The sequence below is a fragment of the Symphalangus syndactylus genome, chromosome 11 (genome assembly GCF_028878055.3).
Source record: "Symphalangus syndactylus isolate Jambi chromosome 11, NHGRI_mSymSyn1-v2.1_pri, whole genome shotgun sequence".
NCBI classification, from domain to species: Eukaryota; Metazoa; Chordata; class Mammalia; order Primates; family Hylobatidae; genus Symphalangus; species Symphalangus syndactylus.
The window spans coordinates 69717270-69730244 of record NC_072433.2 but is presented as its reverse complement, the minus strand read 5'-3'; the positions used below and the strand labels follow the sequence as shown (position 1 = coordinate 69730244).

General features: G+C 35.6%; 1 protein-coding gene across 14 annotated transcripts in view; it reads right to left on the bottom strand.

Moving 5' to 3' along the window:
• The window catches only part of ATG10 (autophagy related 10), a 299098-nt gene that overhangs the window by 94654 nt on the left and 191469 nt on the right, over positions 1-12975 (bottom strand). For all 14 annotated transcript variants that reach the window (XR_008649375.2, XR_008649374.2, XR_010114443.1 and 11 more), the window contains one exon: positions 10731-10869. Coding sequence is in view for 11 of the 14 variants with exons in the window: in XM_055233288.2 (XP_055089263.1) it covers positions 10731-10869 (139 nt within the window). In the remaining 3 variants the exon portion in view is untranslated. The remainder of the gene's footprint in view (positions 1-10730; positions 10870-12975) is intronic.

The window sequence follows — 12975 nt, the reverse complement described above, 5'->3', positions numbered from 1 at the left end:
AAGTATTTACCTCAGTGGAGTCCTTTAGCTGCAATCCCAATGAGGCCTGGCAAAGCTTTATTTCTTTTTCTTCAGAATAAGCGCTATTTTCTTCTCACCCCAACTTTCTAAACCAACTTGGGTGCTTTTCTGTTGTAACCAGAGCTTTGTTTGAAAAGTAGACTCTTCAAATGAGGAAACCAGTGGAAAAATTGGTAACGTAACAGTGCAAGTCTGTTACACCTCCACAATGATGCAACTGGTTGAGATGGCTTAGACAGTCGTGACCCCCATGAATACCCTCTCCAAGCCATGGTCTCCAACTTCCAAAATCTAACTGCCTTAAAAAAACTGAGGAAGGTCAACAAGCAATTATAATACCATTGTTAAAATATCTGCTGCTTCTAGGCCCATAACGGCTATCTCAAGGGCCGCCGCAAAGTCTCTTTAGCACCTATCGAAGTTCTGTGTTTGGCACCCCCTGCTGGTAGCATGCTAGGCCTGGTGGGACTACATGTCTTTAAAACAAGCATATCAGGTCTTAAATATTCAAAAGACCACTGTTCCTCAAAACAGTCACCTAGGGAGGTTACCTGACTATTCAGCAAATTCAACCAATATTTATTCCAACAATGCTGTAATTCTGTCAATGGAACTGCCTTTGAACTTTTGAACTGCCTTCAGAGCCAGACAAGTAACTAATTATTTACTAGTCCCAAATAGGTTTAAATCAAAGGAAAAAAATTATACTTATTTTATTCCATATATTTGGCTCCAAATGATTTTGTTGTCGCCAAACAAATTCACCTTTAACGGGTAACCATCTTCCAACTTTTAGCCACAAGGACTGGAAGAAGTTTCAAAACCAGCAGTTCCCAAAATATGTTGAGGAATCAGAGCATGGTTGGCAAAAGTATATAATTTTGCTTTTCCTCCGTGTCTCTGCAAATCTCTCCAGTTTCTGCTGACCACTTACACTGTAAAAGGTCTGGGTAAATATAGCTTTGTCTCTATGACAACAATGACTTAATGAGGTACGATGTGGTTTCTGTTCCCTAAGCCTTCGTCACTGGTTTGCCTAGTCACAGTTACACCTTCATCATCAAAGACATACAAAAGTTAGTTTTTGAGATCCTTCATACAAAAACAAAAAGATCTAACTTAATCAGCAATATCTTCAAAATCCTGGCATACATTAGTAATATCTAAAATGCATTCAAATATGATCATGACTCTAATTATTTCAAAAGCAAAATGGATACTTGAGAAATCCCACTGAAACAATTAAACTGGGATATTTATATATGTATAAAGAACTGCATCATATAAACAAAGCAGAAACCTGAAGAATGTTGTACATATCCACTTATTTATGAAAACTGAAGACTCAAAACTTAAAATATGGACATAAATACTTGGTTAAGTACATAAAACACATTATTATGTGCCTGCATGTTCAATTCAAAGTATCTTCAATGAGAAACTTTAAATCATGTTAAGAGAGTCTATTTTTTTACATCTGGCCTCAGTCAGAGGAGACATAAGCATACTCAACCAACAACTCCTTCGTTTCAGATCCAAGATACTCAATTGCACCAATTTCAACATGCTTAGAAATTTCATTAATCACATTGAGGCTGAGTAGCTCAGTAAAATCTCTTGAATACTTGAAAAAGAAGTAGAAGCCAAAATAATTTCAGTAGTAACCTACATAGTGAGCATGGTAAATTGAGGTCATTTATATAGCAAGTGTTTACTGAGTGCCTACTATGTGCCTGTATCACTTGGAATGATAATACACATTTAAGCTAATAGAATGTTCTGTCAGTAATCTAAAATGTCAATGACAAAAGAAGAAGAGACATTAGGTGAAAAATAGAATAATTAAAAAGTACAATCTTTAGCAACTGTCAGTAGCATTTAACATTTTCATATAAAATCTCTCAATTGAATAATAACCCACATGTCAAGTAATCTATATATTACTCAAAATGTGCAGCTTTCTAAATTAAATTTCTCAGGGCTATTAGTTTTCATGAAGCCAATAACAGCATGAGATATTTCACCAGCACTATCTAACTCTAGTGCATGCACGCTGGAGTCACCTTTATCCTTATTGTGCATGGTTTCACTAAAATTTTTTAACTCCTAAAATGAAGACTAGAGAGAGTATAAATAATTCAGAGTAAGTTTAAGAATAATGTTCTGAATGTGGCCACTAGAAATAAAAAGGAAAGAGTGGATTTTTCGCAACAAAAGATGTCATTATTCAATATATTGCCTTCAACAGAGCTTTGAAAGATATAAAAATTCATGTCATACTCCACAGTAAGGCAGAGATGAAGCTCCACCAAAGGAGAAAATTCATTTTTGCTTCAGTGAGAAAATTATATTGTGATATGAAATGAGTGCAATTGTTCATGTACATTCATATCAGCTACTATACTGGCTAATTCTGTAACTTTTATTTATTCCTATAAGCATTTTAGGACTTTGTATCTTTATTGAGCTCAAGAAATCTAAATGAAATTCCAAAAATATGAACTATGGCAACTTTCTTTTGCTTGCATATAACATCAATTAATTAATTTAACCTATATGGTTCTTAAATTTTAGTTATTTGAATGAAAGTGTCATGCAGTGAAAAGTGGGCTATAGAGTTTAAGTCCCAACTCTATAGTTTTCTATGTACCCCTGAATAAATAACCCCTCTGAGCAGTTTTTGTCTTCACATGAGGGTAATAATAGTTCCTACCTTCTAATTTTATTGTGAAGATCTAGATATATAATTTGGCTAGCATGACTGAAAGGCACTAAGTGTGAAGCCCCATTTCCAATATAAGCTCAGGATCCTCGAAACTCTGAAATCAGTATTATTGCTAACTCAATTTTTTTTTCAGATGATGAAAGAAAAGAAATGGCAAAGTTCAATAACTTGCCCAAGGTCATAAGGTTAGTAAGCAGCAGAGCTAGGAATCAGAACCAAAGTTTTCTGACTCTAGACCATGCACTTTTCACCACTACATTATATGTGTTTCTGTGCACAAGACTTCTTTGTAAAGTTTAAGGTTATCCATGCATATTAGTTGTATTGTTCTTGTTGCTACTATTACTAGTGGTTCCCATCAACACTGCCTAACCTATGAGTATCTGGAATTTTTCCTTTCATGATTTTCTTCCCAAGCCTGGCTCACCCTTTCCCCTATCACTCATGGACAAATCCCATGTCCAGCCAAGGCCTCTCTTGATCACCACAGCTCAAGGCAGTCATAGCTCTCCAAGCCCTGGTGCCTTTTACCTCTCTTATGGTCCTTAACATATTCCACTTGTTATAGTGAATTTCAGACCTATCTTGTGTTTCCCTCACTAGACTGTAAGCTCCTTGATGGTATTATCCATCTCTGATTTCCTTTATTTATCTCAGCATTTCAGAAACATATTCATGCCTTATGTATAAATATTTTCAAATGAATGAACAGATGAAAGTTCAACATTATTTCCAGAGTAATTAGCACATTCTAAGAATAATGGCTGAATGATCATAATAAAATTGATTAAATGTTTTACATTTGTATTTTTAAAAACCCTCATACTCACATAAATCCATAGCATTAAGCAGATCCAGCTATAGCAGATAAGTGATTTCTCAGTATCCAAACATACTTCCAGTTTGGGAGATAAATTCCAAAATAAGTAGGAGGCAGAGCCCCATTTCTATCACCAAAGCTACAGGAAGGCAGATATTCCCTTGCCTTGTCATTCTACCACCTTCAGTTCACTCTACAATCTACCCTTCAATAAGCCTTTTCCTGCTTATCAAATTATTTGCAACCAGGGGTACACATCTAATACAGCACAAATAGATGGTTTAAAAGTCTTGCTTAATAAATATTTTCAAAATTATCAGCTTAAAATGTTATATATTTGTCTAGCAATCTTGAATAGAAAAAATAAATGTTAATATGGTTTTTAATTACATGAGAAAGTTTATGTGTGTTACAATCTATTTTTATGAACATATGCCCAATAGCACATACAGGAGCATTTGTGAATCATCTTCAACTGTCCACACACAGTGTTAAGAAACATGGAATAATGCAAGTGATGTTATACCCTTCCATTTAAATTAAGTGAATCACTTAACCTAGTAAAGGACATATAAGATCATTTTGATGAACCTCTGAATCAGAAAATGGTCCCAAGGGAAGCAACATTGGGTCCACAAGATACCTGAGACATCAGCCCTGTGATACCACTATTGATCCAGAAATCTGAGAACCATACTACCAGCTGGAGATCTACAGCCTAAGGTCTGCTGGTTCTAAAGCAGAAGACACTCTATTTTCTTTTTTTTTTTTTTTTCTTTTTCCCTGAGACAGAGTCCCGCTCTGTAACTGCAGTGGCATGATCTCGGGTCGCTGCAACCTCCGCCTCCTGGGTTCAAGCGATTTTCCACCTCAGCCTCCCAAGTAGCTGGGAGTACAGGCGCTTGCCACCATGCCTAGCTAATTTTTTTGTATTTTAGTAGAGACGGGGTTTCATCATGTTGGCCAGGCTGGTCTCGAACTCTTGACCTCAGGTGATCCACCAGCCTTGGCCTCCCAAAGTGCTGGGATTATAGGCGTGAGCCACCACGCCCTGCCGACACTCTATTTTCAATCCTATCCAAAGTATTCTGAGGTTTTGATCCCAAACTCTTGAGATTAATACTCAGCAATTTGTACTCCTGGCTTTCCTCACTGTCCCCACATTATGGACCTATTACTACTACTATATTACTCTATACCAGCACTTTGAATACCCTTACTTCCACCATCCAACCTGGCCTCCTTCTCATGGAATGCAGTCTCTGCCTTCTCAAAACAGCACCTAACATACAGACTCGAACACTGCTTTGATGACTTTGAAGGAGCAGAAAAACAATACATGAGTTACAAGTTAGGCAGTGATTTGTTTCAGCATATTTTAAAGAGAGGCTAATGAGATTTGTGTTGTGCACACAGTAGGCACTCATGTATATTTTAATAGATATTTCAAACAGGGCTCATTTTGCCAATAGTAAGCAAAGAGATGTTTTTTCCATATGGCACAAACATTCACCTAAGAAAGCTAAAATACAATCGCTTACAGGTTAATAAAACTAATGTACTTACCTTGTTATTTTCTCTCCCAAGCCTCTGGGTCCATCTAAAATCTCTTGCCTTTTGTATACGTGGCTAAGCAATATTCTGCTTACAATAAACCTTTTGGCTAACTAGCTATCTCTGTAGTTTTACTTCCCATTTCTTTCGCACCTTTCCTTTAGTACATTTTCAAAACAGGGCTAGATTTTTCAATGAGATTCTATTGCTATCATATGTTCTAACCCAACATGTGACTTCTATCCTAATTTCCCAAAATGTTTCAAACATTTACATGGCTCAACAAATAATTCTCACTAGATTTCCTCGTTATTTGGACTTTTCAGTTTGAATATATTTGTGTTAGATAATTTTTCATTATTTTTAAAAATAACTTTCACTGTTTGCTCTTCAAATTCATTTCAATCCCTAGAATCTCTTTTCAATTCACCAAAATTCATGTTACGGTTCATTATCATGACTTTGGCTATTTACTGTCTACATAAACATATGTGTAACATAAATATAAATATATGAACTTTCTTAAAGATTCTTTACAATCAATTAAGACTCTAAATTATCTGTCAAATAATTTTCTATTTTCTGCTCACTGTAGTAATTAACTAGAGTCATTATTGCCCCAGTCTTAAAATACTTCTCTAATCCACTATTTTTCTTCCTATTCAACAAGCTGCCTTAACCATAACTCTTATCGTACTTGCAATAATACATTTTTCCCTGAAAATATGTTCTTTCCAACTCATTTTCTCTAAGAGGTTATTGTTTTTAAATCGCTATAAAATTAATAACAACAACAATGAAAAAGCCAAATCTCTTTTTTTTTTTTTTTTTTTTTTTTTTTCAAATTTCATTCTCACCCTTCAATTCCTTTTCTTTCTGTTTTACTCAGGCACAATTTCTAGGAAATCCTTCCTCTGGTCTCATTCACTTCTGCTCAAACTCTTTCACTTTTTCTTTATATCTTCCAACCCCTTCCTATCCATTATCTCTTCCATAATTTGACCTCAACATATCTTTTCAACTATTTCTTCCATAATTCATCCTAAGTTAGCCCCTACTCCAAACTGGTCCTTCACTGTTCTCCAAATATGGTGGGCTCTCTCCAGCCCTCACAGCTTGGCACTCACTCTCCTCCCCTTCTACAATGCTTTTCCTAACCTCTTCAAGAAACCCAACCTGTGGCTGTCCTCTACAAGTTGTTGGACAGAGCTATGGATATTCTACTTTTATTCTTCAGCTTCCTCCAACCCCCATCTTTCCTGTTTTACTGTCATTCTCCTCTATGCACTCCAAAGACGTCCTCTTGTTGCAAACCACAATCCTTTTCCTGCTTGATGATTTATATGCTGCTTTAATTCCAAACTTTCCATTATTCTTTCTTTATCATGGCCTTTATCTTAGTTTGGTTCATGCTGCCTTTGAGAAGGAACTACTCTTTGATTATTTCTTTTGCCCTGTTTCTCCATGAGCATCCTTCAGGCCTACAACAAGTGGACAAATCTTTCACGTGAAATATTTAGGCTACATTTTTAATTCTATACCCTTATTTCCTGGGCCATTAATAGAATGGTCTCCATAAAGGACAGCCATTCCTTTGCTGAATGGAGGAAATGATTCCACTTCTATTCAAATGCAGCCCTGCTGACTAATTAAAGAAATACGTCAAAACAGCTCCCAAGAAGAACCCATATGTCATCCAAAGAATTAAATGTTTTGAAAATAAGAAGAACCACTTGGTCCATTTTTCAATAGAGATTGAGAACAAATGAAAAGAAAGAGATGAATCAGAATTCAAGATGAAATAAATATAGAAATCTCTAGCTAAATGTAAGAAGAAAATATTTAAGCCTAGGCCTCTGGTAAGGCAAAAGGCCATTATGTATGTGCCTAAGGGTTTTACCACCTTTGTAACATTTGCCACTAGCTTTTGATCAAAGCTGAGCCCTCAAAAGGGAAAATGAGACATAAAAAGGTCAGGGAATAAGAATGGTAGGGAGTGGATAGAAGGCTTTGGCATGATACAAAAAATTCTTTAATATGGTATGCTTCAAAAACAGTGGGAAAAAAAAGAAAACAAAAAAAAAACAGCATGCACTTGAAGATGTCAATGCTTTGTGGGAGTGGATTTACTAAACTATAAGGCACTATTCCAATGTAGGCTATTTATTATTACTCAACAGACATGCAATTACGTCTCACCTTCTGCTGAGTGACAAAGGGTATTAACTGTGTCCCACCACCTCTCCCAAACCTACAATGACAAAAGTAGTTAGAGAAAAACAGAACATTGGGATGGAAGGGCTTATTTCTTCTCTTAAATCCACGTTGCCCACTTGGTAACTGAGCTCCTGTACACCAAAGTAGTAGAAATGAGAGGCAGAAGCAGAATGTTGTCTCAACTTGGCTGTCTGCCTTCGAGGATTAAATAAAAATACGTGTTTATAGAAGTGGAACAGCTGCTTCAGCTAATTTGGATACCCACTTTTGAGTCCTCAGGATGTTCTATTTTTCTAAGTCCACTACTCCTATAGTCTCTGAAAAGTATCAGACTAAAGAGTAAAGATACATAGATGGTTTGGGTCCTAGGTCTCCTGGAGACAACAGAATTACTTCCTCTTTCAAAACCTGGCATAGCAGTTGAAGTAGGCACCATCACAATGTTTCCATTCTTGGGCTATATTTTTTAAATGGCTAGAAATTCTTCATTATCGTTTCACTTAACAAATACTTGATGCTGTGCCACAGTTGAATAAGCCATATATATATACATACATATATCTTATACATGTATACACACAAAGCCATAAATAAATCTTCTCACTTTGTAGGCACTCAATATCAATTTCCTTCACTCTTGTTTTTACCTTGAAGCTCTATGTTCCAGCATATCATTTTATAGATATAAACAAATATTTCTGCTATAGTGCAAATTGTGATAGAATATATGATATGATATGACATGACATGACATGGGAGTAACAAGAATAGATGGCATGTTAACTGAGTCTTGGGCTACTAGTAATTGGCCTGGTGGAAACTGGACCATATAAAGAAAAGGAACTCAAAGTCTAAGGGATTTGCATTTCGAGAACCAGAGTAAAGATTTCTTCTGAAATCTAAACAAGTTGATACAAGAAAGGGTAATGTAAATTTAAATGGAAACTATTTATTACTTGTTTTGCTTTTCCTTAAAAAAAATAGGTACAGGGAGAAAATTTAGAGCAAAGCAGAGAAATTAATTTGTACTAACAATCAAATGCAAAAGAAATTATAAATGTCTGTCAAAAATAAGGCTAAGGGAACTATTTTTGAAGCAACAACAACAAAAAAAAAGACCCCTGGGCAAGAAATTTTACAGTCATCCTCTTTCTAGGTCGGAACTCTCTTAGAATGAGACAAAGAAAAATCCGGGCCTGGAATAAGAGGAAGACATTAGGAATCCTTTCACCACACTGACAGAGATGTGTTTAACAAACAGATGAAGGGCCAGAGTAATCAGATATCACAGGAAAAGGTAAGGAGAATAAAAAAGACTGGGGGGGAATAAATGAAAAATTGTGACTCCAGAGTAAAGGTTGATACATTTTAAAAATATCCATGAGGTTAAGTTAGGTGGAAAGAAAAAGTAAATTATTAGAATATGATAAAGGAAAGAAAGAACCATTCTTCATGTTTCTCCACCAGAAAACATTCAGTATGCTGCATAAAAATTAAATTTGATATTTTAATGTACCTGAACAAGCACTAAATGAATTCTGGGCCAAAATAAAATTTTAAATTCCTATTACCCACTCTATAGAACACAAAGCAGTGGTGGTGGGGGGTGAATGCTTCTACATAAAAACAAATGACTTGTTTTGGTTTACCTTTATAAGGCATAAATGGAGGGCATTGTAAAAGTATACGAATAGAAGCCAAGAATGCTAATTGTGTTTTTTTAAAAGAATAGAAAATCATGAAGAAAGGATCACAGAAACTACACCAATGTCATTAAAATATAATTGGACTTGCAGGAACAATTACTGTGCTGTACTGTAAGGGGAGCTGTTGGCACATAAGAGCAAAGCACACATATGAGCTCATCAGCCGGCCTTGGCAAGACCCACTTCCAGCTAGAAGCAGTCATGTTTCAACACCTCTGATTCCCTAATGCTGACAAGCTAAACAACTTGTTTTGTCTCTGGGAGCTCTTCTCTGGTGATTAACTGCTTATGGTGAATACTAATTATATGAAAGTACAGTATTGAAGAAGTAATGTCCTATTTCCTCTACCTGCAGCCTCGACGTGTCTCTGAATCTAGAAGGCAGAGCCATTGCAAACCAGAACCAAGAAAGACATTTTCCTCCCCCTGAATAAACAAATATATCTCCTACTTTTTAGTATAGCACAGCTCACTGACAAGAAAATTCCTTTAACCTCTGGGCTCCAAACCAAATATAATTACCATAAAATGAGTGTTTTAAAGGCTTGTAATAATTATATGGATAAATCCACAGCAAGAGTTTGTGAATTAGTGAACTATCAGTGTCCTCCATCCCCCATGTCCCATGTTGAAAATTTACCCCAAATTGTCAGTTCTTAGGAACTGCACCTCAGATTAAAATCTCACCAGAGAGTCTATGAGAATTTCTTCTTGTGTTTTAAATCCTAAGTGCTTGTTAAACTGCCAACACTGCAAAATTAGAGACCATTAAACAATATAACAGCAAGTGATTAAATCTACCAAACACACATTCACAGCTTAAGCTACTTTTTAATTAAAAATAAAATATCATTGGCTAAATTCAGATGTCTTAGCTATCCAGAAAAAAGAAGGCTGTTCAAAATGCACAATGCTGCTGATAAGGCCAGATACAAAAGGAGAAATAGGGCAAGGGGTTGGCTGAACAGGAGGCTCATCTTGGTCCCTGGGCCTGAGTAGCAGCACATCCCAATGCTGACCCGGTTTAGGCAGTGGACTCTAAGCGGGAAGCCATGGATGGCTGTGCTGCAGAGTGAGGACGCCATGTGGCTGCTGATTAAATAAGCTTTATTAGCTAAGGCCTCCAAGGAGACAGGGTATTCCACCTTCTTGGCAGGGGAATGAGTTGAGTAACAGCATCACAGGAAGCTAAGGCATTGGAGATGTATAGATGGCTGAAGGAAATGTTAGTGCTATTTTTAAATACAGCTTAAGCTAATTGATAAACATTTCTTAAAATAATTATTAGCTTTTGGGGAAGGAGGCACGGGGCTTCTGAGTTAATTGGATCATCTGAGATTAAAATAAATTTTTACTGTAAAGTTAGAAGTAAATAAACATTGTAGCTTTAAGTTGTTCCTACTTGTTTAAAGTAAAGAAAAGAAAAAGGGCCAGGGGGCTTAGTCAACTTCAGGCAAAAGGCCAAGAATCTGAAGATCAGACTTAAGACTGAGATGATATCATTCACACTGAAGTCTTGATACCCTTTCTGAAGCATGAGAAAATTTACTGGTAAAACCTTACCTCACCCACAGTTTTCTTATTTTTAACTCTATTTTTTTTCCTCTGGAGAATAATTTTCCAAATATGCTTTTTGCTTTATATGTAAATGTTATAAATTTACTTTTAGCTTCAGACATGGTCTTACCTAAAAAGCTTGCCCTAAAGTAAAGTACAGGCACTTGGTAGCTACAGGAATATAAGACATGATACTCATATTTAATCACTTCGGACGCTGCTGCAGTTTCAATCACTTCACAATCATCCAAGGGTAGCTCGAAAGCCTCCTGAAAAAAAGCAAAAACAAAACGAAAACGGGTTTCTTAATAAGAAAAGTACTAACATGGAGAGGAAAAGAGGAGATTTTCTTCTTTCAAAATAACAGTTAAATAAATATAAGGCTATGAGGCAAGGAAAAGGGAGTTTCCCATATTCATGTTTAACATTGGAGTCCTGGGTAAATAGTAAAACCAGAAAACATTAGCATTAAGTAATTCCAGATTGTTTTTGAGACACAAAGAGGCTCTGGATAACGAAAAAGGAAAAAAAAATCCGAAAAGATCTATTGCCTGAAAAATCTTTACTGTACAATTTTAGCAACAAGATGATGGCTATACAAGCTACCTTCTTCCCTACCTGTGAAAGCTAAAAACATCCTAACAATTGAACAAGAGGCTGTGAAATGTCCCTAAAGATTCTATTGTACTTGCCAAAAGATGATTCATTGTGTACTGAACAATTCCCAGTTCCATTTTGAATAAGAAAGTTATTTTGCAAGAGGTTGAATTTGTTAGGTATATTTCAAAACCTGAGATGATTCTGTTTTCTTCATTATTGTGCTATCTTTGGTATATTTCTACAATAAATCTTGATTTATAATAGAGTAGATGGCAAATATTAATGTCAACTTGAACAGAGTTTTGTAAGCAGAGATGATGATAGTCATCTCACTTCTTACCTGATCATTTTTTACTGGTTGATTTTTGTGTGTGGGGCTTTTAAAAGAATGTATCTTACTGTTTAGAAGCAATTAATTGGACATGTTGAGTCAGAGTCTGGTTCCATCCACATTCACTTATTTATTGGGGTTGAAGAATTTTCCTTTGAAATTAAATTAGTACTAGAAGGAATGAAGCAGGTTGGTTTAGCTCATTTCTACCTCTCAGTAAAACAGTAACAACAATGAACAATCAGAAATAACTAAGGAAAGATTTCATACTTTATCAATATGAAATAAGGTTTCCTGTGGAGATAAGCAAAGCCCCAGACTACTTTCAAGATCTGTATCTCCTTTACAGATAATTCTGTAATTCCCTACTCACAGTCAGTTCACTGGGGAGATATTACAATGGATAAATCACAACTGGAGATGTTTACAAAATATTTTTCACTAAACTCCAGTAAACACCATCAATTAAACACAATAAAATAACCAGAAAGAAATCATGGAAATAAATATGCCAGATACAGAAAATTAATACAGTAGCAAGAAAAAGATTTTTCTATTTTGTTTTGTTTTTTAATTTTCACTAGGCATAGGTATCTGTACCTTCTATTACATCAATTCTTTTAACCAAATTATTTCTTTTTGGTCAATAATTGTGTTGCTTAGCATTCATAATTTCCTTTCTTTCTTAATATTATAAAATAATTCTATCTTGGTGGTAAAAATTACAAATATTGCACAAGTACATAAAAGAAAAAATGAAATTCCCCTCATCTCAGCACTCCTATACCTCAGGTTTGTAACCATTGTTAACAGGCCAGAGTGTATTTTTTTTAGACTTTTTGATTTTTGGCACACAAACGCATACACACACATAGACACATACACACCTCCTCCCCACCCCCGCCCCTGCTTAGATCCTGCTATATATACATATGCTCCTAGAGTGGATATTTTCACTCATGGGCATCCTGCCACGAGCTGCCAAGTCACTGCTATAGATTTAGTGCCTTTTAATGCCTTCTCTATATTTCACTGCATGACCACACCATAGTTGTTGTTGTTGTTTTTAACATTTCCATATTGCTAGATATTTTAGGTTGATTATAGTTTTCTGCTACTTACAAATAAGGCTGCAATGAATATCACAGCACATATACCTTTGCACACCTCTATTTTTTCTATGGTGCAGATTCCTAAGGGTGGAATCACTGTATCAAAGGGTATGAGCATTTTAAATTTCAAGAGATGCTGAATCTCAGAAATTCCATCCTCAGAAAAAGGCTGTATCAATTTATATTCCCAGCAAAAAATGTCTGAGAATGCTCTTTTCCTATATCCAATAAATACTGAATATTGTTTTTAATTTTTGCCTGTTGATGAATTTTTAAGTATCAATTTCTTATTGTTTTAATTTCTAGTTTCTTGGTTACTTACTAGTGAAGGT